The following is a 25226-nucleotide window of genomic DNA, read 5'->3' as shown; positions in this document are numbered from 1 at the left end:
GCGGTGCAGAACGCAGCGTAACTGCATGTAATACGCACACGTGCGCACATACCCTTAGTACGGAGCAGAACTCCCTTTCTCCGTCATTGAGGAACTGCAGATAATCTCCTTTTCAATTAATAGGATCTAATCTTCAGTACTTGGCAGCAGACACTAGACAGTGTGATGGAGTGGTGGTAGTGCTCGCTCATCGCTAGTTACGAGTACTGAGCACCCGAGCATGGTAGTGCCCGCTCATCACTAGTTACGAGTACCGAGCACCCGAGCATGGTAGTGCCCGCTCATCACTAGTTATGAGTACCGAGCACCCGAGCATGGTAGCGCTCACTCATCCCTAGTTACGAGTACCGAGCATGGTAGTGTGGATGAGGACTAGAACTCTAGCGCCACCTATTGAGGAGGGTGTAGAAATCCTAAAAGTCAATATCATCCCTTATAAGAATTTCTGTGTGCAGTGAAGGTATATATAAAAATAGTTCTGACCTCAGCAGTCACCTTTTTATTGGAGTCTCTGTGCCAATCTGAGTAAAAAAAACAAACCTGTAGCTGGAAAACCTGATGCAAACCAGGCGGATCCCATAGTATTCCTTGTTGTACCACTGTTGTCTGACATGCAGAAGATCTGTAAACCACCGTTATTTTGGAACTTCAGAAATACAGAAATCATGTAAGTGTGAACAGAGTGTAAGCTCGGGACATCGTTATGTGTGATGGAAGTATTAATTTTTGCAGGTGATCACCAGCTGCCGCTTCCTCGCTCCTATTGCTACTGTACATTATGGTCATTAATAAACCCTACAGATAGGGCAGTGTCCGCTCCCCTCTGTACTGATCGGTTCATTGTAATTTATATATGTATTTTGTATGTAATCTCTCGTCACATGTACAAGACCCGGGAATCAATGGTGCCCTAAAAATATTTAATAAACTACATTAGTGCTAGGTACATTTAATCTCATGGTCCTCCATACCAGTTGGTCTTCACCTCTATGACCAGCATTCTGGGTACATTAAATCTCATGGTCCTCTATATCAGTCGGTCTTCATCTCTATATATAACAAAGGAAAAGTCTGGCTGCAACTGCTACAGGTCTAGGTGCTTACGGGTAATATTATTATATTATATATTCAAAAGTAGAGAAACCCGAGCACTCAATAAGGGGCAAGAGAAGTATTTGGATGCAAGTCTTTTTATTTACAATCGACAAACCGCAAAACGTGAACCCTGACACATAGCAACAACCAACGTTTCGGCTTTTAGACCTTTCTCAAGGTAGTTGCTCATAGTGATGGTGTGGTGAACACAGACAGAGGCGAAGGGGGAGAGGAGAAGACGCCTGCTAGAAAAGACCATGGAGTGCTGGAACAGCGGTGGCAGTGGACGCTGCTGCCTCCACTGCCACCGCTGTTCCAGCACTCCATGGTCTTTTCTAGCAGGCGTCTTCTCCTCTCCCCCTTCGCCTCTGTCTGTGTTCACCACAACATCACCATCTTGATACCGCATACTGCCGAATGTGATGCCCTACATGTACTTTCTACTCTGACGGCTGTCCTTGCGACCCGTGTTGTCTTGCATCCCTGTTATGAGCAACTACCTTGAGAAAGGTCTAAAAGCCGAAACGTTGGTTGTTGCCATGTGTCAGGGTTCACGTTTTGCGGTTTGTCGATTGTAAATAAAAACACTTGCATCCAAATACTTCTCTTGCCCCTTCTTGAATGCTCGGGTTTCTTTACTTTGGTCTTCATCTCTATGACCAGCATTGTGGGAACATTAAATCTCATGGTCCTCCATATCAGTCGGTCTTCATCTCTATGACCAGCATTGTGGGAACATTAAATCTCATGGTCCTCCATATCAGTCGGTCTTCACCGCTACGATCAGCATCCTGGGTACATTAAATGTCATGCTACTCCATATCTTCTCCCATACCACCAGCCTCTTGGGCACCGTTGGCGCTTACTACGTACTGCGATGTCATAGCGTCATGAGACCTTGTAAGCACAAGGGACATAAAAAGGAAGACCACCTACTAAGGAGAACCAGAATGAATGCAGAACCGGATTGAATGCAGGACCAGAGCAATGCAAAGCAAATTGCTCATTTCTAGTATTCAGTGTTACATCTATCTCCACAGTGCTACACAAATCCCTGAGCCGTCACATCCACCCCCAGATCCTGCAGGCTGCCTGCATCCATCCTCATTACGGCTGCCTCTTACACGAGGGCTTGCATTCCTGTACCACTCATATGAGATCTTCCAGCCCATGTAGGAGGAGACACGGCCGTGTAACTGGTTGTGATGTGACTGACAATGGTTTATAGAGCATCTCCCAGGCCCTGCTTCTCTCCTTTATTTACAGTGACCATGTCCTCCGTGCACCTGATCCTGCTGCTCCTGGTGACGGCCGCATGTGAGTATTGGCTTTAATGATGATACTAGAGTAATAAAAGGCGTTCATTTTGCAGATTTGTGTGACAGCGTTTGCCCTTGTGATGCTTCGTGTGTGAACGTTTTTTACAATGAGCTGGAGTATCACATCCTAGTTATCACACGATGCACAGAATAAGATGACATCCGTATAGTCTGTACAGGTGTGTCTGGGAACATACTACACACCTGTGTCTCCAGACGTACTATCATCCATGGGATTTTAGCTGATCTTCTCATTCATTTTATGTATCATTCATTTGATGAAGCGTTTGCAGAATCTAAGCACATTCTGCAGAGACTGCCCCCGTCAGATGTACCGGACAGACTCGGGTCATAGAAAATTCTGCAACATATTCTTACATGGAACAGCTCCTAGTATAGACGCATGACAATGTGATATCATTATCTTAGTGTGGACCTTACACTGCTGCTATTATGTCTATAATTACATGAAATTGTATTCCCCTAAATATAACGAAACAGTTGCATTATTCCCAACCTGAGTTTTCCACGCCACGTATTTTTGATGAGCAAAAATCGCCCTATGTTTCAGATCCAGTAAAGTGGATGGGCTTTATAGAAATCTTCCACCGACTGCGCTATATTTTTTTACGCTGCGTAAACCTGAGGCGCGTTTTTTTGCAATGACGTAATTTCTCTTGTGGGTACATTGAGTTTTATGTGTGGATTTTTCCCATATGATCTCATTATAGGTAAAAAAAAAATAAAAAAAATATATATACGTGTGTATTTCCGTTTTTAGTTTCTGCTGCAGAAAAATGCCCTAAAAACACGACTGCCAAATACCAAGAAGTTTCAAAAAGTACCACCAAACTGGTATTGATAATGCATGTTCCCTACCCATAATAAAATACTTACCAGCCGCCATCTTCTGCTCTTCACGGTGCCGCTCCGGTCCATTTCTGACTGACTGGAAGTCAGCGGTAATTATCAGAAGCTTTAAGATATTAAAATATTGCCGTACAATCACTACAACCAGTGGAAATGTCTCAGACTGCTGTATTTTTTGTTTACTTTCCCTCCTTGTGTCTTCACATATAAACTATATTGTTCTATAGAGATTCATATCATGATCGCCTGCACCGGTCTGTGTCTCACAGGTGCTCAGCTACAGGTCACCACCTCCAGTGCTCCCATCACCTCTGAGCCCGGGACCACGGCCGTCCTGCAGTGTATGTTTTCTCTGGGTGTCACCCCAGTGGATCCTGCGCAGGTGCACGTATTTTGGAAGCACGATGGGAAGAAAGTATTATCGTACGTGGACACAATCACTGTATTCAGACCTGGTGCGCAAATCTCAGAAGAACAGCTGGCGAAGGGAGACGCATCACTCTCTCTGCCTACTGTCACGCAGGACGATGCCGGTCTCTATTCCTGCAGTATCCGACTGGGATCGGAACAGGTGACGCACGCTGTTAGTCTGATTGTTACTGGTAAGTGACCTGCCATGTCCTAATTGTATTGAGTGATGCAATTTATATACAAAAAAAAGAATAATTGTATCAAAATTACAAAATTCTATAGTTCAACGATAGATAAAAGATAATTATATACATGGATACAGTAGAATATAGATAATGGATAATAAATAGATAGATAATTTGCTACCTTTCAGTCACAGTGGTACAATGTTGACCTCATGTAGACAAAGTGAGCTGAAGTCTGTTGGTATCACACAGAATTTTGCGCAAACTTCTCTGACTGTCATGGCGGCGTTAGGCTCTGTTCACATTGCAGATTCTGACACTCTGCCCGATGGTTTCTCTGGTGTTTCTGATCACCACAGACAGACTCAGGTCCTGCTGTGTGCTCAGTCATGGTCAGGCTAGCAAGAGTTAACCTCTGCTAGCCTGCTTGTTAGGCTCCTTTGATCACATGTGTTGAGGAAGCCTATCGCATCTGTTCCTCTAATATTTAAGCTGGATGAAATCTACTACCCATGCAAGCTATAGGTTATAGTGTGTTGATCTGTGTGTTCCAGACTATCTGGAAAGTGTTGCTTTTTGCCCGGAGTGGTTGTGGAATTTAACCATCGTCCTGTTGTCTCCTCCCTGATCTTGTTTTCCTTCTTATCTTTAAATCTAGGGACCCACTTTGCGTTCACCTACTTGGAGTTTAGAACGCATGTTTTGGGCTTAATTGATTTGACCAAAGTTGCCTTTTCCACAATTTTAGCGCTAAAAACGCATGCGTCTTTACTGCGTTTTTGATGCGTTTTCAGCGCTTTTACATGCGTTTCCACCTGCTTTCTGCCAGATGCGTTTTGTAAATCTTGACACTGCTAAATAAAGTTTAAACAGTCAAAAATAATGAAAAAAGAGAAAAAAAAGGGTGACATACATAATTTCAGAAATTATAAAGAAAATAGAAATATATAATGAAATTATAGCGTTAATATAGTATTTATTAGAAAAATAACAATAAATTATAAATTTTCTTTAATTTAATTGTCGGATTATGTGTGTGTGAAAAGGGACATATGAAATCATTAAATTAATGTGCAAAAAGCATGCGTTTTGTAAGTCCAAAACGCATGTTTTCTGCACAGAAAAAGCAGGTAAAACGCAGGAATTTGCAGGAATCTTGGTTTTTGCCATTTCTCATTGACTCCAATGTTAGCAAAACGCACCCAAAATGGCAAAAACAACTGACATCTTCTTTGAACGCATGTTTTTTGCCACAAAATATGCAAATTAAACGCAGCGTTTTAACGCAAAGTGGGGTCTGGAAATCACATTTATCCATAGAATAACATGGAAACGCAAAACGCAGGCCATTTGTCATGAAAAAGGTGCTTCTCAAAACGCTGCAGAAACGCAGGTAAAAACGCAAAGTGGGTCCCTAGCCTTATTGTCTTATACCTTTGTGAGTGAGTGCTGTGTGACAGAGATTTTGTTCCCTTGTCTGTCTATTTTTGTGGGTTTAATCTCACTCTAGTCCCGGTTCCGCTGAGGGAAAGGTGTATCAGATCAGGGCTGCTCAGGAGCAGGGCCAGCAAGGAGACTCAGGCATCCCCACCTTTAGAGGTATGCTGGCTGGTCTCCCCGAGATCAGTGATTGTTTTGTCTTTTTTGTCTACTAGGCACTGCTCCTACCCACCCAGCCAGAATCCTACTCCACACTGATGAGGAACAATACCCCGAAACAGCTGTGTGTGGATAGATACCTGGCCTTGGTATTTCCCTTGTCATATCTTTAAACTTGTCAAAGAGTTGGATATTGAGCAAAAATGCCACTTAATATGGTGGTTATGGTGGTCTCCTAAAAAGAGCCACTCCTTGGCTGGGTCCTTCCAGGAGGAATATCTGGCTAGTTTCTGTGTTGAGACTCCTAACAGAGGCTCCACTGACTTTTTTTTGAAGACTAGGGATAGCATAGGGCCCCCTAGTCTGAGGGTCAGCTTAGGAGCCCTGGTTTTCTGTTGGCCTCTTGTATATGAAAATGCATATCGCCTCAATATTTTGTTGGTAGTGTTTGCAATAATGGTAACAGGCCTTCCTGAATGATCAACGACTTACAGGTCTGATCTCATCTATCCATTGAGCAGCACGGTGGGTCAGTGGTCAGCAATATATAGTGATTAACAACGCTCCATGGTTATCACTTCGGTCCTGGGTTCAAATCTCACCAAGAACAACATCTGCAAGCAGTTTGTATGTTCTCCTCGTATTTATGATACTGATAGGCAATGTAGATTGGGGACAGCGATGATAATGTTTGTACACTAAGATATAAAATAGTAATAAGCAATGCATAATAAAAATAAATAAATCAATGTCTTCAAACTAATCATTTAGAAGGTAAGTCAGGTTACTGTCAATGTGGACCTGCAGGTCTCTCTCCCAGAACTTTCTCTGTTCTTTTTCCTTCAGTGTTTCCCAGATAGTGCCTATCACTAGATGACAATTGTTCAAAGCGTGGCGGATCTCCTGCTCGTTATGTACAGCACATACATATTAAAGGGTTACACCCATTTTCTTAAATTAATATTGTGTGATTGTGCTTGTAAAAAAAACAAGCACTTTTGCAATTTACTGCCTATTAATGTTTGCAGCTGTTTTTGAGATACTAAGGGGTACTTTGCACGCTGCGACATCGATACTCTGATATCGTCGGGGTCAAATCGAAAGTGACGCACATCCAAGCGCCGGTAACGATGTTGCAACGTGTAAAGCCTAGATGCGCCGATAAACGATCGCAAAAGCGTCGTAAATCGGTGATCTGTGTAGCGTCGGACATTTTCATAATGTCGCACCAATAAGAGATACGATGTTCTTCCTCGTTCCTGCGGCAGCACACATCGCTGTGTGTGAAGCCGCAGGAGCGAGGAACATCGCCTTACCTGTGTCCACCGCTAATGCGGAAGGAAGGAGGTGGGCGGGATGTTTACGACCTGCTCATCTCCGCCCCTCCGCTTCTATTGGCCGCCTGCCGTGTGACGTAGCTGTGACGCCGCACGACCCGCCTCCTTAGGAAGGAGGTGGGTCGCCGGCCAGAGCAACGTCGCAGGGCAGGTATGTGCGTGTGAAGCTGCGGTAGCGATAATGTTCGCTACGGCAGCTAGCACAAGATATCGCATGTACGACGGGGGCGGGTACTATCGCGCTCAGCATTGCTAGCATCGGCTAGCGATGTCGCAACGTGCAAAGTACCCATTAGGCCATGTGCGCACGATGCGTCCAGTACCTTGCAGAAATGAACGCATCCTCTGGCAGAATTTGGCAATGTCAAATTCGATTTTGACCACAAAAATGCAGGAAATACGCATGCGTTTGTCTTGCCGCGTTTTACATACATTTTCTGTGCTTAAAGACAGATGCGTTTTCAATACAAATACACTACTAAATAAAGGTTAAACATTCAAATACTATGAAAAAAGGAAAACAATGATAATAAATATCATGCTTGAAATCATAGACAAAATAGCTAATTTTAATAAAAAGATTAATGTGATATAATATTTATGTATAAAATAACGTTAAATTATTGTTTTTCACTTTTTTTATAGTCGAACTATATGTGTGTGAAAAAGAAGACGTCATGACCTCACTATAATGTTAAAAATGCATGCTTTTATCTTGTCAAAAAAGCAGGTGTTCTGCATCAAAAAAAGCATGTAAAATGCTAGGATTTTGATTTAAGGGTACTTTACACACTGCGATATCGGTACCGATATCGCCAGCGTGCGTACCCGCCCCCATCGGTTGTGCGACACGGGCAAATCGCTGCCCGTGTCGCACAACATCGCCCGGACCCGTCACACATACTTACCTGCTCTGCGTCGTCGCTGTGACCGGCGAACCGCCTCCTTTCTAAGGGGGCAGGGTTCGTTCAGCATCACAGCGACGTCACAGCAGCGTCACTGAACCGCCGCCCAATAGCAGCGGAGGGGCGGAGATGAGCGGGACGTAACATCCCGCCCACCTCCTTCCTTCCGCATTGTGGCTGGGAGACAGGTAAGGAGAGGTACCTCGTTCCTGTGGTGTCACCCGGAGCGATGTGTGCTGCCGCAGGAACGAGGAACAACTTCGTTACTGCTGCAGTAACGATATTTGAGAATGGACCACCATGTCACCGATGAGCGATTTTGCGACGATGCAAAATCGCTCATAGGTGTCACACGCAACGGCATCGCTAAAGCGACCGGATATGCGTCACAAATTCCGTGACCCCAACGAGATCGATTGAGCGATGTTGTAGCGTGTAAAGCCCGCTTTAGGCCCCCTTCGCACGTCCGTGAAACACGTGCGTGTTTGGTCCGTTTCCGTATATACCGGAGACACGGCCAAACGTGCACCAATGTTAATCTATGATTGTGGTCACACGTGCGTTATTTCATTATGTTCGTGTGTGCGTGTCCGTGATCCGTATGTGTTTGCGTTTTGCACGGATGCATGTCCGTTATCTGCACGGAGCACGCACACGTGGACACAATGAAAGTCTATGGGTATGTGCACACACGTTAGTAAACACGTATGCATCTACCTATAGTCCGTGTCCGTTTGGTGTTTTTATTTCTAGTGATGTCGGCCATTCTTTCTATTTCTGTGTATGTCGGTCAATCTCCCTGAGTCCGTCGGTCGGTCTCTCTGTCTCTCTGTCGGTCTCTCTGTCTGTCTGTCCCTCTCTCACAGTCTGTCGGTCAGTTTCCCCCCCTCTCTCATACTTACCGTTCCCCGATCTCCGGCGCAGCGCTGCACGGCAGTCACACTGCTGCGGCGGCTTTTACTATTTTGAAAAAGCCGGCCGCTCATTAAACAATCTCCTATTCCCTGCTTTCCCCGCCCACCGGCGCCTATGATTGGTTGCAGTGAGACACGCCCCCACACTGAGTGACAGGTGCCTCACTGCACCCAATCACAGCAGCTGGTGGGTGGGTCTATACTGTGCAGTAAAATAAATAAATAAATAATTAAAAAAAAATGGCGTGCGGTCCCCCCCAATTTTAATGCCAGCCAGATAAAGCCATACGGCTGAAGGCTGGTATTCTCAGGATGGGGAGCTCCACATTATGGGGAGCCCCCCACCCTAACAATATCAGTCAGCAGCCGCCCAGAATTGCCGCATACATTATATGCGACAGTTCTGGGGCTGTACCCGGCTCTTCCCGATTTGCCCTGGTGCTTTGGCAAATCGGGGTAATAAGGAGTTATTGGCAGCCCATAGCTGCCAATAAGTCCTAGATTAATCATGTCAGGCGTCTATGAGACACCCTCCATGATTAATCTGTAAATTACAGTAAATAAACACACACACACCAGAAAAAATCCTTTATTAGAAATAAAAAACACACACATATAACCTGGTTCACCACTTTAATCAGCCCCAAAAAGCCCTCCATGTCCGGCGTCATCCAGGATGGTCCAGCGTCGCATCCAGCGCTGCTGCATGGAGGTGACAGGAGCTGCAGAAGACACCGCCGCTCCGGTCACCTCCACGCAGGTAATGAAGACAGCCGCGCGATCAGCTGAGCTGTCACTGAGGTTACCCGCTGTCACTGGATCCAGTGACGCCGGACATGGAGGGCGTCACTGGATGGATGGGATGGATGGGGATGGAGAACTGTCGCATATAATGTATGCGGCAATTCTGGGCGGCTGCTGACTGATATTGTTAGGGTGGGGGGCTCCCCATAATGTGGAGCTCCCCATCCTGAGAATACCAGCCTTCAGCCGTATGGCTTTATCTGGCTGGCATTAAAATTGGGGGGGACCGCACGCCATTTTTTTTTAATTATTTATTTATTTATTTTACTGCACAGTATAGACCCGCCCACCGGCTGCTGTGATTGGGTGCAGTGAGGCACCTGTCACTCAGTGTGGGGGCGTGTCTCACTGCAACCAATCATAGGCGCCGGTGGGCGGGGAAAGCAGGGAATAGGAGATTGTTTAATGAGCGGCCGGCTTTTTCAAAATAGTAAAAGCCGCCGCAGCAGTGTGAATGCCGTGCAGGGCCGCGCCGGGGATCGAGGAACGGTGAGTATGAGAGAGGGGGGGAAACTTCAGTTACTCGGGGGATTAGCGGTCACCGGTGAATCCTTCACAGGTGACCGCTAATCAGTACTCGGCACAGACAGAGCCGCGGTATGAGGATGAAGTCGGGTGAAGTTCACTCGAGTTCATTCTCATCGCGCAACTCTGTCTGCTGTCAGCCGACGTTTATAAACGACATTGTGCATCACACACACGGACATTACACACGGACATTACACGTACACATACACGTTAATTCCACACGCACACACGGACGTTCTGCACACAAACACAGCTAGCATACGCAATTCACACAGGTGCCACACGGACCATAAAAACGGACACAAAAACGGGACACGGACCCGAAAAACGGCCCGTAACACACGTGCGTGGTTTTCACGGACGTGTGAAGGGGGCCTTAGGTTGCGTTTTGAGAGTTCTCATTGACTTTAATGTTAGCAAAACGCTGCCAAAATGGCAAAAACAATTGACATGTTGCTTCTTCAAACGCAGAGATTTTGACAAATTTTCTGCAACTAAAATGCTGCGTTTTTAAAAGCATCGTGCGCACAAAAAAGCCCTATTTCCCATAGACTTTGCTTGGAAATCAAAACGCATGCATTTTTGCATTAAAACGCTGCAGTTCAAAATGCTGCGGAAACGCATGAAAAAACGGCAACGTGCGCACACAGCCTAACACTTTTGTTTTGTTAGTTGCCTGTTTTTATTTATTTATATATTTTTTTAAGTTTTCACTCCTATTGAGGGGACTTGAATGTGCAATCATCTGATCGCTACTTCTATATACGCTACTACAAAAGTGCAGTATATTGTTCAAATCACACTCACCCATGAAATTCGGCCAATGGCTGACTTTCACAGTAGCACAAAGATGATGAGGACCTTGGCTGATAACCTTGATAACCTGACGACCTTGGCCGATGATAACCCATTGTTGTCCCATGATCCAGTGGAATTGTGTTCTTTGTCAACTGCTCTATTAAAAAGCAAATGCCAGAGATTGACAGCAGAATCTAAATGGTTAACAGCAGCGATCAGTGGTCAGCTCCGGATGCTGCTATTAGAAACAGATGCTGGCTGTGTAGCATAGCTGTCATCTATGGTGTGTGAAATAGGCTCCTGAGTCCCCTCCAGATATGGTGATCTCAGAGCTGACGTACATGTATGTAAGTTTGCAGTAGTTGGTTAACCCTAGAACGCATACCTGGGGCCTCGCAGGCCTGCTAGGTCACTTGTTTTCTATGGTAGATTTCTATGGTAGCGTGTTCTAGGGTTGAAAGGAGGCGGAATGAGACGTCCTTGATGAGGAAAGTTTCTGTGTTTTTCTATTTATGTACCAAATAACTACAAAGTAAGAGTTCTTTATATAAATTTCATTTGAAGGGCAGTTGGAGTCCTAGTAATCTGACTGCATAACACCATATATCATTATTACTTAATCATCTCCTTGTTATCTTACAGAATTCCGTCACATCAGCCTTGAAGGAACAACAGTCGTTATGAACAAGTCGAATGAGTTGCAATGTTCAGCAAATAATCTGTCATCTCCTGAAGTTACGTTCCGATGGCTGAAAGATGGAGCACTTCTCAGCACCTCTGCCCCAACCTGGGTGGAAGGCAATGACACTCACGGCTTTAAAGTTCAAAATTCCTTCTGTTTTACTCCTGTCCTGGAGGATGACAAGGCTCATTACTCATGTGAAGTTGTGCCGAAAATATTTCCTCCGCTGAAAAAAACATTTCAGCTTACCTTTGGAGGTAAGACCCCCAACATACTGAATATCGGTGTAACCACAGGATAAATTAATCAGTTGTGAAATACGTAATATAAAGCAAAAAAACCCCACAAAGTTGTACCAATGTTATGTTGAAAATTGTGACAAGATAATTTTCAAAAGTGCTAAAAAATTGGCTACTTATTTGTGGTGTGGGTTGACAAAACATTTAGAAAACTGGAGAGCCATTGCTGAGACAAACACTGGTGGCTAAATATGACTCCTGAATAAAGTTCCTATATGCCATCTTATTCACTTCCTTTAAGGGTTTTTCCATATTAATTTGCTTGACTAGTGAAATTTTACCATTAAGAACCACATTGATCCCAAGAAAGTAGTTTCCAGCAGAGAGAAGGCTGTATGGAGTACAAAGAAACAGCAAAATCAGAGAAAGACCATGTGCAGTAAACTGCTTATGATTGGTCGGCATCATACAGGAGGGAGACGTATACGCCCACAGTGAAAACTGGCTGATAACACTCACTTGGACTTGAAAAAAAGCTAACTCATTAGGTGGTAAATACTTTGCTAATATTTGCAGCCACTCATAAATTGTGTGTCCAACTCAACATGTAAAATTTGGTGAAATCTTCTCTTTAAAGCCTGCTTTACATGTTACGATTCTGCATACGATATCGTATGCGATTGTAATCGCCCCCATCGTATGTGCGGCACGTTCAATTTTGTTGAATGTGCTGCACAAACGATTAACTCCCGTCACACGTACTTACCCGTCCATACGATCTCGATGTGGGCGGCGAACGTCCACTTCCTGGAGTGGGAGGGACGTTCGGCGTCACATCGACATCACGCAGCAGCCGGCCAATAGAAGCGGAGGGGCGGAGATGAGCGGGACGTAAACATCCCGCCCACCTCCTTCCTTCCGCATTGTTGGCCGGGAGCCGCAGGACGCAGATAAGATCTGTTCCTCGTTCCCGGGGTGTCACACACTGCGATGTGTGCTACCCCGGGTACTATGAACAATCTGACGTTCAATTCATGAGGAATGAACGACGTGCATGCGATGAACGTTTTACCGTTCAATCGCAATCGCATGTAGCTGTCACACACTACAATGTACCTTACGATGCCGGATGTGCGTCACTTACGACATGACCCCGCCGACACATCGTAAGATATATTGTAGTGTGTAAAGCGGGCTTAAGGCCTTTCTTACAGAAGTATTTTAGTCACTATTTTGTATCAGTATTTATCAGCCAAAACCAAAGAGAAAAGTATAGAAAAGATTTGCACCTCTTCTGTGTTTTGGACTCATTTTTGGTTTTAGCTGGAGCAAAATACTTTTCAAAATCCTTCTGCGTGCAACTGATGTAAAGAAAAAAAAAAGCTAGCTATGTTATAAAGACTGTGAGCAGCAATTAGTTTTGAAGACCTAATTTGATTTTCCAGCGTTTCTAGTCATATGTTTTACTTAATTTTCCCCACTGCTCTCTTTTATCACGCTGTTTCGCAGTTCAGCCAGAGGTCTTCTTCTACCTCTCCAGCAACGGACAAAAGAATTCGTCTCTGGTCTGCCTGGTGTCAGGCTTCTATCCCGATGATCTGAACCTCTCCATGAAAAAAGGTGGAGAGCTCTTGGGTTGCAAGATCAAGAAATGGAGAAATTCTAATGGCACCTATTCCCTAGAGGCCGTGTATCGGACCAATGTGACGTACAGTGACAGCAACATTGATTACACTTGCAGCGTCCACCATTCCACTATCCGAGAGGGAACGACGGAAAGACTGAAGTTTCTGGGTAAGTTTTCAATAATTTTATTACGGTTCAAGATATTATTCTATGGATTAAGACAATCGTAAAACCCAATTGGAATTAGTTAATGTTCCATATTTTGGATGGTTTTATGTTAATGTTTTTTTTTACAGATACATATTAAGTTACTAACTATATGTCTGTGCTTGCAGTTGATGCTTATGTACCAAAGGCCTTGTGGATTTCAGCGATTTGCGGCTTCTTACTGTTATTAATCATTCAGATTTTCTGCAAACAAGGTAAGATAAACCTTAAAAGGTATTCAAAACATAAAAAGAAATTTGCAACAAAGATTACTAATCATATGCATGTAAGTTATGCAAAGTTTGTTGAAACGCCAGTGAGTAACCTTTAAGGCCCTGTGCACACAGCGCATTTTTTAATGCAGATTTTGATGCGTTTTTTTTTTTTAGAAATCTGCAAAAATTTTGCATGCCTATCCTAAAGCCAGTAAAGTCAATGAGATTTCTGAAGTTCTATGCTCACATTGCTTTTTTTCCTTGCAGATTTGGTGCAGAAAAATAATCTGCAGCATGTCAATTATTGGGGCGTTTTTCAAAAGTTCCAGCCATTGATTTCACTAAAAAAAATGCAAGAAAAAACGAATGGCTTTTTCAGTGCGTTTTTTTGTGTGCATTTTTTCTGCTAGAAGGTGTGAATTTCATGCAGAAAATTTCTGCACCAAATCTGCAGCATGTGCACGTAGCCTTATTGGCTAGTAAGACTGTCAATATGTAGAAAAAACTGAAAACCCTCAGTACGCAAATACGGCTGCTCATATCTGTGTGTCCATCAATCCATACTGCTGACAAACAGTGCAGAGTGTACCAAAAACAAAGATGGATCGGCACAGCAAAAATAAAACCGGCTACAACCAGGTGCCCCCCGCAAAACTTCAGACAGAGGAGTAAAAAATATTATCAGAAGAGTTTTCCAAGAGCCAAGAACCACCTGTGGAGAGCAACAGAAAGACCTGGAATCAGCAGGGACAACTGTTTCCTACAAAACAATAAATAATGCACTCCTCTTTCATGGCCTGTATGCACGCTCCTATATGCATGCTCACCACACAAGACTTCATTGCTGAACAAAGAGCAGGTTCAAGAGCATTTACAGTTTCCTCAACCACGTTTAGACAAGGCTGTGAAATACTGGACAATATAGTATGGTCTGATAAGACCAAAATTGAACTCTTTGGATGCCATAATACACACCATGTTTGGCGGTCAAAAGGCAAATCACCCCAAAAACACCAACAGTGAAGTTTGAAGGTGTGAACATCATTGCGTGGGGCTGTTTTTCAACAAACTTCATATAATTGAAGGAAGGATGAATGAACAAATGTACAGAGACATTCTTCATAAAAAAAAACTACTGTTCCTGATACGTGCTGGCGCTGTGGAGCGCAGGGGGGCACCATGTCACACATCTGGTGGTACTGCCCGAGCTTGTCGGTCTTTTGGAACAAAGTACTAGTAGCCATTCAAGAGGTCACAGGGATTGTAGTCCCAAGCCGCCCAGAAACAGTTTTACTGTACATCTTTAACATATCCGAAAAAGTGTATAAAAAGTCCATCTTAGGCCACCTCCTCCAGGCAGCCAAGACAGTGATTCCACGACGTTGGAAGGATCTTACCCCCCCCTACGCTAGATGGGTGGGTAATGGACGTGAATGTGATTCACCGAATGGAAATGGTGATGGCCCAGTCACGCGGGCAGACGGTAGAGACAGCCACCAAATGGTTTCAGTGGGAATCATTCCTGTCTGGTAAAACATTTCTGGAACTAATCTAACTTCCGGAGGACTGGTACCCTGGCCCCCTTATTCTTCAGCCAATATACCACCCTTTTGATAAGTCTTGGTCCAACAGACAATGTATCAGTCCCGGTCGCTGCGTCCTACTTCCTATCCTTTCTCCTCTTTTCCCGACCCGCTCTTTCTTCCCTACACTTCATGACTGCTACTCTTCTTTACCTCTCTTCCTTGTTTCACTATCTTTTATGGTTTAAAATGATTATCCATGTATTATTGCAATCATTTATATTCCATTATGAAGCCTATGACAGTTTGTTTTCGCTCAGACATTTTCGATGAGTGCTATTTGTTACAACATGAATCCGTGTTCTTTTCATGTATGCTTTTGAAAAATTCAATAAAACTTTAAATTGGAAAAAAAAAAAAAAAAAACTAGTGCTGTCTACCAGGATGATGAAAATAAAACCAGGGTGAACATTTCAGTAAGACTAGGATCCCAAACACACAGCCAAGGAATTCTTACCTGCTTTCAGGGAAAGATAATACATCTGCCAGAATGGCCAAGCCGATCAATAGAAAATGTATGGAAGGAACTAAAGCTCAGAGTTAATAGAAAGAGCCCGGGACCTGCAGGATGTGAAGAGTATTGGTGTGGAAGAATGGGCCAAAATCCAACTGGGCAATGCAGACAACTAGTGTCTCCATACAGGAGGCGTCAGGAAGCTTCATCACCAACAAAGGCTTTTGTACAAAATATTAAATAAATTTCAGTAAGCGCGTTCAATACTTTTTCCTTTTGATATTTCTCATTACAAATAATTTAAGGACATCTATAATTTGGTTTCTTCTTTACTTGTGTGGATTGGATGGGTTGCTACCAATATCTAGTGAAAATGTCATGTCAATAACACTTTTAGAAATGTATATACTTAGAAAATTGGTGATGTTTTCAATATTTATTTCACCTGTTGTATGCAATATCAAGACTAAATGGAAATAATGTTAAGTCATGTGCCTTTGTGTTTTTCTAGTGACCGATATCTCGGTTTGTAAAGACTGGACTGAAGGCAGCATTGCTACTCTGAAGTGCAGTATTGCAGGCCGATACCCAAAAAGCATAACTGCGGTGTGGCTGATCCGACAAGGGGACAGGGAGATTGAAATAAAAGAGAAAGGGTCGCTGTACACTCCCGGGGACTACAAAGAGTTGCAGGAACAGGATTCTTACACATGTTGGAATATCGTTAAGAGTAAACTTGTGGGTGGAATCCGCCACTCGTTATGCTCCATACTGAGCTTCCAGGTGCACAAGGAGCGACATGACCAGGCTGAGTTCATCTGTCGGTTTATGAGAGCTGGCAAGATTCTGCAGGAGAAGAAATACTTTGGAATTGTCCTGGGTAAGTATTTTGTCTTTGTGGATTTTTTTTCTGCTGCAGGAAGTTCACATTGGAAAGGCCTCCAAAAACAAGTCTAAAGTGGCAAGTCAGTGTGTGTTAGTTCAGTTTAAGGGAACCAACCAGCAGGATTTTCATATATAAAATATAGACAGGGCCATCTTGGCATTAGGATGCTGAATGAAGGCATACCTTTTGTTCAGAGATTGGATGTTTTATTTCAGAAATATGTGCAAGTAAAGTTCCAGTAATGCACTGCTATTTGATTGACAGATGCAACAGGAAAGGAATATGTGGGTTGGGTCTTTCTATTCCCACCCCTATCTCTCTGCCTACGCTGGAATTTGGAATTTACGTCTATGACGGCAACAGGAGGAGGAAGGCCAAGCAGTGGGAATAGATAGCAAGACCTGACCCACATATCCAGTTCCTGTTGCATCTGTCAATCAAATAGCAGTGAATTTTACTTGCACATATTTCAGAAACAAAACATCCAATTTCAGAACAAAACTTATGCTTAGATTCAGCATCCTATTGCCACTATAGCACTGGCTTTACTTTATATATGAAAATCCTGATGGTTGGTTTCCTTTAAATCAATGTGTAAACTTCAGTAACCAATGAGGTATTAAAGGGGATCTATCAGCAGTTTTTTATTATGTATTCCGAGAGCAGCATTATGTAGGGGCAGAGACCCTGATTCTAGCGATGTGTCACTTAGTTTTCTGGGTGCAGCAGTTGTGATACAAACACAGTTTTCTCTTATACAGATCTAGTAGAGCTTGGAATGCTGAGCTATGTATAACCCCACCCACACCACTGATTGGCAGATTTCTGTATACACTGTGCCTAGGCAGAAAGCTGCTTATCAGTGGTAGAGGTAGGGGTTGGACTAGAAGGCTCAATACACCTAGTCCTGTAGTGATAATCTCCTTCTGATAAAACAGATTTTACTGACACAAAACAGTCCAGTAAGTGACACATTGCTGGAAAGGGTCTCAGTGCCTATATAATTATGCTCTTAGATTACATAGAAAAAACCCGCAGACACATTCACTTAATACATGGAGTCTTTACACTATTTTTTTCTCTCCTGCAGACAGTTACGGATTCTACTCAGTATCAGAAATTTGTGTTCCTGAAACGTGCAACGAGGGAGAAACATTAACCCTTAGCTGCGTCATGAAAGGAAACATACCTCGGGACATCAGAGTTACATGGGAAAAGAGCCTGGATGAGGAGCACACAGTGATCTTAAAGGAACAGGATCCCAATTACCGGGTCACCGAGAATAAATCCCAAGGACAGATCTGCTCCTTCCTAACACTTTGCCCAACTTGTGAGGAATCCGGGGCCGTGTTCACAGCTTCATTCTCTGAAAATGAGGGACGGATCCTTGCAGAGCGCAGCTCCACGCCCCTGAAAGTAGCTGGTAAATACTCTAAATGTCCCACTAACATTCACATAAGTGGCCATTGGATGGAAGGAGGGCTCCTCCATGCTGAATATCAGTTGAGAAACCACTCAATGAGTGCTGACCTCATTCACTGCTAGGTGCTAACAGGATAGCTCCCAATGAGACCCACAAAAGAGTGATCTAAATACGGGTATGTGCGCACGTTGCGTGTTATCATGCTTTTACGCTGCGTTCTGCACCGCAGTGTAAAAACATGTGTCCTGCGTCCCCAGCACAATCTATGAAGATTGTGCAAATTCCATCCGCACGTTGCATTTTAGAATGCAGCGTTTTGCATGCTGCCAAAACGCTGCGTTCTAAAAAGCAACATGTCCCTTCTTTTGTGCATTCTGGATGCTTTCTCCACTCTGTCTATGGGAGAAAAAGTATCCAGAACGCAGGAATTCTGCATGAATTCTACAGGTCAACAAACTTTTCAGCTGCGTTTTGAAACGCACATGCAGTGACTTAAACGCTGCAGTGCAGAACGCACACGTGCGCACATACCCTAAATCTGCAAAATAGTAGCAGACATTTTATTTACCGCGAACACTACATGGCAAACCTGACCAGCCAGTATGATTATCCACTTCAATACGAGTTTGTAGATACCGAACATGTATAGTATTTTGTTTTATTTAAATGTTGAAAAAAATTTGGATAAGTCTAAAAAAAATTTGTTTTAGGAGCCATTTTTCGAGAACAATAACATTTTAATTTTTGGGATCTGGGGCCGTATGATGACGTATTTTTTATGCCCTGAGTTGACATTTTTGCAAATACTGTGCCATTTTAGGGTAGATACAATGTTTTGGTCGCCTCTCAATGTATTTTATTGTACTATTGAGGTTGCCAAAAAAGCATAATTTTGAAGGATATATATATATATATATATATATATATATATATATATATATATATATATATATTTTTATACTGTTTACAAATTGGATTCATTTCTTTAATATTTTGATAGATTGGATATTTCTGAACGCAGCAATACTAAATGTGTGTATTTTTTTATTTTATTTTTGCAATGATTTATTATCATCAGGCAAAACGGGAGTGACTTTAACTTTTGGTTTTTTTCTCATGAAAAAACATTTCTTTACTTTTTATTGTATTTACTAGTTTGAATGTGTCATCGTTTGATTGCTTGTGCAACACAGAGCAGTGCATTAGCATTAGCACTTCTCTATACAGCAGAAGTCACCATCTCCTATGGATGTCACTCACAGCCTGCGTTCACAGGAGCATGATGACAGACACGGGTCATCAGTTGACCCCTGGCTGTCATGACATCCCATCAGTGTCCTGTGATCACACGACGGGCGTACCAATGAGAATGTTGAATGACGCTAACTGGTTAACAGCCACGAGCGGATCTACGATCCACCCATTAGAGTCAGATGATGGATGATCAGATCAGCCAACATGTGCAGGGAAAGACGCAGGATCAGCATGAGAGCCTGCACCAAAGGGAGGGCCACGATGTATAACATAAATATACATCATGTGTCATGAAGGGGTTAAAACAGAGAATCCTCTCAAAGTGACTGCACATGATGTATTTTTCAGGTAGTTTCTCCCTGGAATCCTCCCAAAAAATGAACATAATTCCAAAATCAAAATTTTCTGCCTTTTCTTACTTCTTTTAATCACTTCAGGGTTCAGAAAGCTTGAAGTGGTCAAGAGATGAAACATGTTGATTCCTCGGGTGACTTCATTTGGGTGTCGCTCACTCTATGTACTTGATGATGGTATAGAGCAAAGACACCAATAAACCTCTGCTCTTTCTGGCATTTTCGGTTCAGTGGGCAGTCCTATCAGTGATTGACAGCTGGCTTTGCAGAGCAGCTCTCCTGCCCAGGCTCTCTTTATACATTCCTGATCCTTTTCCCCATCATTATTCTCTTTTCCCCACGGTCGTGTCTGGAGGAATAGCTGCCGAACAAACATGTTCAATTGATTGCTATCCGAGGTGTGCAAAGAGCATTACATTGGTATTTTGTAATGTACAGATGATGACATGGAAATGTGTCAGTTCACACTGTGTCTTTTTCCAGTAGTGAAAAGAAGAAGAAGACACTTGAGAAAACATTTTCTTTCTTCTTGTCACTATAGTTTTGCAATCCCATTTTTTGGTAGTTTCTCCAAGTGCTTCTTCAAGGTTTCTTTTTCCATCAGCGTTTTTTCTTTTAGCACTTTTTTGTCATTTTTTTTACTGCTGTCTTCTGGATCTTTTTTTGATATCCATAAAGGAGCGGAGGTGGCGGAAACAAAAACAATATGTTCAAAAAGATGACCATACAAATATATAATAAGAAAAAAAGTATATATTGTGATATAAGAGATGATGAAATCAACTATAATCACAATTTACAAAAAAAAAAAAATACTGTTGCTGATATATTGCCATCAGATTATTTTCTTGCATGGAAAGTTTTTATTTTCTGCCATGTTCCAGTTTGCTGCATCGGAGGTTTTATGTAATTACTGACTTCAAACCTGATGAAGGGCAACTGGTCATCAGAAACATTGGCTGCTTTACATCTTGGCAGTGTGTTATTATTCTGTAATCAACTCACACTGGATCAATAGGTAAAACATTGAAAATACTGCAACTGGCCCAGCTGGTTCCTGTACAAACTAGAAATTCGGACCCCGCAGCTCTAGTATATTCTGCATGGGATGGAAAACCCCTAACCCCAGAATAAGCAATGGCAACTTGGACCTATGCAGCCTGAAAGTCTGTTGTGTGCTTCACGTTCCAGCTAAGGAACCTGAGGGCAGAGCAGAGTGCAAATTATATACAGAAGAAAATACTGAGATAGAAAGTGACCCCAGAGTAAGTAAAAATCAAGAAATATAGAATGACAAGGTATGGTACAGTAAGTACTGTTATAAGGCATGCCGCTTACGTTCTAACTAAATACAGAAGATAGGTGCAACGTGAAAAACATAAACAGCAGAAAGATAAAAGCCTAGCTAGTTTTCCATTGTCTGGCTTAAACAACGGCAGTATGCCTGGACATCCAAACAAGAATATCACCAGCAGGAAATAGCAGCAGGGAAGGGTGTTTATAGTCACACCCGAAAGATGATTGGGCAGGTAAATGAGTAAATGAAAATATCTGTTAACCTAAAAGGCTAAAGCGAGGATAACAGATAATAAACACACAGAGAAAAGGTGCGTCAGTTGTGGCGGATAAGCCGACCACAAAGCACAGGTTCAAGAGTTTGAATCACGACGCATAACACAGTTAATAAAACAAATTTCAATGGAAACAGAAATTTAATTAGAGAAGTCTCCGCTTGTGGCTAATTTTTGTGATGTAAGTCCGCAGTACAAAGATTTTATGGACCATCCGCATTATAAACATGCTGCCCTCCATCCGGTAGGGTTTATGATACATATATCCCTACTAAAGTTACATGTAACTGTTCCACTATTCACACCATTTATGTACTACAGGTCTATATATATATATATATATATATATATATATATTATATATATATATATATACCTGTAGTAAATATATATATTTATTTATTTCTTTTTTATTCTAGGTTATGTTTATTTGTGAGTGTTCAAAGTGTGAATGTGCACCTACACATTACACTTGTGGCAGTCCTTGTTTTCGGCTTTGCTTTACTTATTTTTATTTTGTGCATTTTGGGGTGTTGGCCCTTTCATATTGGGCTGTGCACCTGACACACAGAGTTTGCTCAAAACTCGCCGAGTGTCATGGCGGTATCAGACGCTGTTCACGCTACAGATTCTGACATTCTACACTATGGTTTCTGTGGTGTTTCTGAATTACTCAGGATTGCTCGGGCGTCGACCAGCTGTGTGCTCATTAATGGGCAGGCTAGCAAGAGTTAACCTTTCCTAGCCTGCTGGTTACCTCTGGGATTACATGTTGGAATCCTATCACATTTACTCCCCGTCTTTTTAAAATGGTGGAATCTGTCTTCCCATGCCGACCATAGTTTATTGTTGTGTTGGTCTGTGTCCCAGTCCTCCTGGTGATTTTATTGTTTTGTGTTTGGAGTTTTTGTGTAGTTCCCCTGTTGTTTTGTTGTTTCCTCCTTGCTCTTATTTTACTCCTAAGCTCTTATTGTCTTATAACTCTGTGTGTGCCGAGAGATAGAGTTTTGGTTACCCCAGTCTGTCTACTTCTGTTGGCTTTATCACTCCTGCCTGGCCCTCCTCAGGGGTTGAGGGGAGGGGGAATAAGATCAGGGGTGGTCAGGAGCAGGACCAGGAAGGTGGCTCAGAGATCCTCACCTTCAGAGGTAACTCTGAGGTCAGAGATAGCTAGGGAACCCTGGTCTGAGGGCCAGTCTAGGAGCCCCTGTCCCCTGTTCTCCCTGATCACTGTGACAGCACCTTGTCTATTTAGCTTTCCACAGTCAGGTGTAAAAGATGGTTCTTTTCTGCCCCTGTCTATATTGAGGCCCGCTGGCATGTAGTGATGAGAAATACTAGCGTTAAAGCACATCCTGCAGAATTGTACATGTAAGGGGTAAATATCCTCAAACAGAGGCATCCCCGAAATGAGCAACGTAGAGAGGACAGATTGTAATAAGAGGGGAACAACCTGTTTATTAATTTCTGTATTTGTAACAAGGGGCACTTGTTATAAATATAGTGACTACATGAGAACGACTGATATCAATGTGTTTGTGTTATTTTTCACAGAACCAAAGAAGAACCACTGGTCTCGGACTTATCAGGACTGGGGTTTCCGAGCATTTGATGAGAGTGTAATCACAGAGATGTAACAATTATCCACTTTATACTCCTGGATCTTCCACAAGTGACGACAGGATTAATGGCTGCAATCGGCATTATAATAAAAGACTGGAAACTTCGAGGATAAAAGCACAGTGATGGATCGTGTGTAGCCTGTTTCTCTTCTACATTGTATTTTTAATGTAACAACCTGGGTCTGTACGCATGAAGATTTCCATCATCATCCATTGACTGTGATAAATCACATTGTAACAATACGTAACGAAAATTTCATCAGAGAGTGGACAAACACCGTAAGGAGCACAACCGCAGAGCTGAACTCGTCACTGTACGGAAAAACCGCGGACAGAGTTAATGTATTGAAACGTCTCGTCTTGTCTGGCTGCAATAAGTTTACGGCATATTTACACCATCACAACTTTTTATTGTATTTATTGAAATTTAAAAGATGTCAAAGATGTATATGAAATACAAGAGGAAATAAATGATCGAAAAATGTGACCAAATGTAATTAAAACAGGTTTTGAAAAATGAGCAAATTTTTACATTGCTTGTAACGGAATTATCTTATAGCTTGAAAGAAAAGGGTTGACGTCCTGCTATAAGATGCACTAATTATATATATATATATATATATATATATATATATATATATATATATATATATATATATATATATAAAAATAAATATATATATATTATATATATATATATTATATATATATATATATTTTATATATATATATAAATATAAATATATATATATATATATATATATATATATATATAAAGAGACAGAAAACTAAGTATTATTTACCCTCTCCAGATCCAAAGCTGCGTCTCTCTCGCTGCCCCAGTTTCTATTGTCTGCAGTGCTGGCGTCATGAAAAAAAAGCTGGAAGCAATCACTGATCTCAGTGATTGGCTGCAGTGCTGTCGACTTGATGGCAAAGCAGCACACAACAAAGACAGAGGCAGTGGCGGAGAGCAGGTGCTGGACCCGAGGAGCAAAACTAATACTCATTTCATTTTTTTTTTATAACTAATGTTTTCTGAAAGTGGACAGCCTCGTTAGTACTTTAACAACCAGGCAATTTTTCGTTTTTGCTAATTTTTTATATTTTCTCCCCTAATTCCAAAAGCCATAACTTTTTTATTTTTCCATCGATATAGCCTCATGAGGGATTTTTTCTTGCAGAGCAAGTTGCAATTGTGAATTATACCATTTATTTTACCGTGGAATGTACTAAACAATGGGCCAAAAAAAATTAATTTGCTTTAATATTGTGCGGGGAAAAAAATGCAATTTTGTCATTGTTTTTGGATTTTGTTTTTATGGAACTCTGAGGTAAAAATTACCTGGAAACACAAATCTCTAGGTCAGTACATTAATGGAATTACCAAACATGTCAATTTTTTAAATTATTATTTTAGTGGTTAAATAACTTCTAAAATTTTTATAGTTTGATGATACTAAAAATGTTTATGTAGGGGGGGTAATCATTAGTTATGAGTACCGAGCACCTGAACATGGTAATGCTCTTCATCACTAGTTATGAGCTACGAGCACCCGAGCATGGTAGTGCCCGCTCATCGCTAGTTACAAGTACTGAGCACCCTAGCATGGTAGTGCCCGCTCATCACTAGTTACCAGTACTGAGCACCCGAGCATGGTAGTGCTTGCTCATCACTAGTTAGGAGTACCGAGCAGGGGAACATGGTAGTGCCCGCTCATCACTAGTTAGGAATACCGAGCAGCGGAACATGGTAGTGCCCGCTCATCACTAGTTACGAGTACTGAGCACCCGAGCATGGTAGTGCCCACTCATCACTAGTTACGCGTACAGAGCACCCGAGCATGGTAGTGCCCGCTCATCACTAGTTACGCGTACAGAGCACCCGAGCATGGTAGTGCCCGCTCATCACTAGTTACGAGTACTGAGCACCTGAGCATTGTAGTGCCCGCTCATCACTAGTAATGAGTTTCGAGTACCCGAGCATGATAGTGCCCGCTCATCACTAGTTACGAGTACTGAGCACCCCAGTATGGTAGTGCCCGCTCATCACTAGTTACGAGTACTGAGCACCCGAGCATGGTAGTGCCCGCTCATCACTAGTTACGAGTACTGAGCACCTGAGCATGGTAGTGCCCGCTCATCACTAGTAATGAGTTTCGAGTACCCGAGCATGATAGTGCCCGCTCATCACTAGTTACGAGTACTGAGCACCCGAGCATGGTAGTGCCCGCTCATCACTAGTTACGAGTACTGAGCACCCGAGCATGGTCATGCCCACTCCATCACTAGTTACGAGTACTGAGCACCCGAGCATGGTAGTGCCCGCTCATAACTAGTTACGAG

The 25226-nt window shown here is 42.6% G+C and overlaps 1 protein-coding gene across 1 annotated transcript; it reads left to right on the top strand.

Moving 5' to 3' along the window:
- The first annotated feature begins 2003 nt into the window (after positions 1 to 2003).
- On the top strand, positions 2004 to 23372 carry LOC142246476 (uncharacterized). The gene is made up of 8 exons (XM_075319538.1): positions 2004 to 2412; positions 3554 to 3886; positions 11408 to 11704; positions 13196 to 13480; positions 13648 to 13734; positions 16283 to 16651; positions 17748 to 18080; positions 22813 to 23372. Exons 1-8 carry the CDS (start codon positions 2313 to 2315, stop codon positions 22893 to 22895), a joined length of 1887 nt encoding a protein of 628 aa, XP_075175653.1. The 5' UTR covers positions 2004 to 2312; the 3' UTR covers positions 22896 to 23372.
- The last annotated feature ends 1854 nt before the right edge of the window (positions 23373 to 25226 follow it).

Source organism: Anomaloglossus baeobatrachus, chromosome 7, assembly GCF_048569485.1.
Source record: "Anomaloglossus baeobatrachus isolate aAnoBae1 chromosome 7, aAnoBae1.hap1, whole genome shotgun sequence".
NCBI classification, from domain to species: Eukaryota; Metazoa; Chordata; class Amphibia; order Anura; family Aromobatidae; genus Anomaloglossus; species Anomaloglossus baeobatrachus.
Note: the sequence above shows the minus strand (reverse complement) of the source record. Positions and strands in the feature narration are given on the sequence as shown.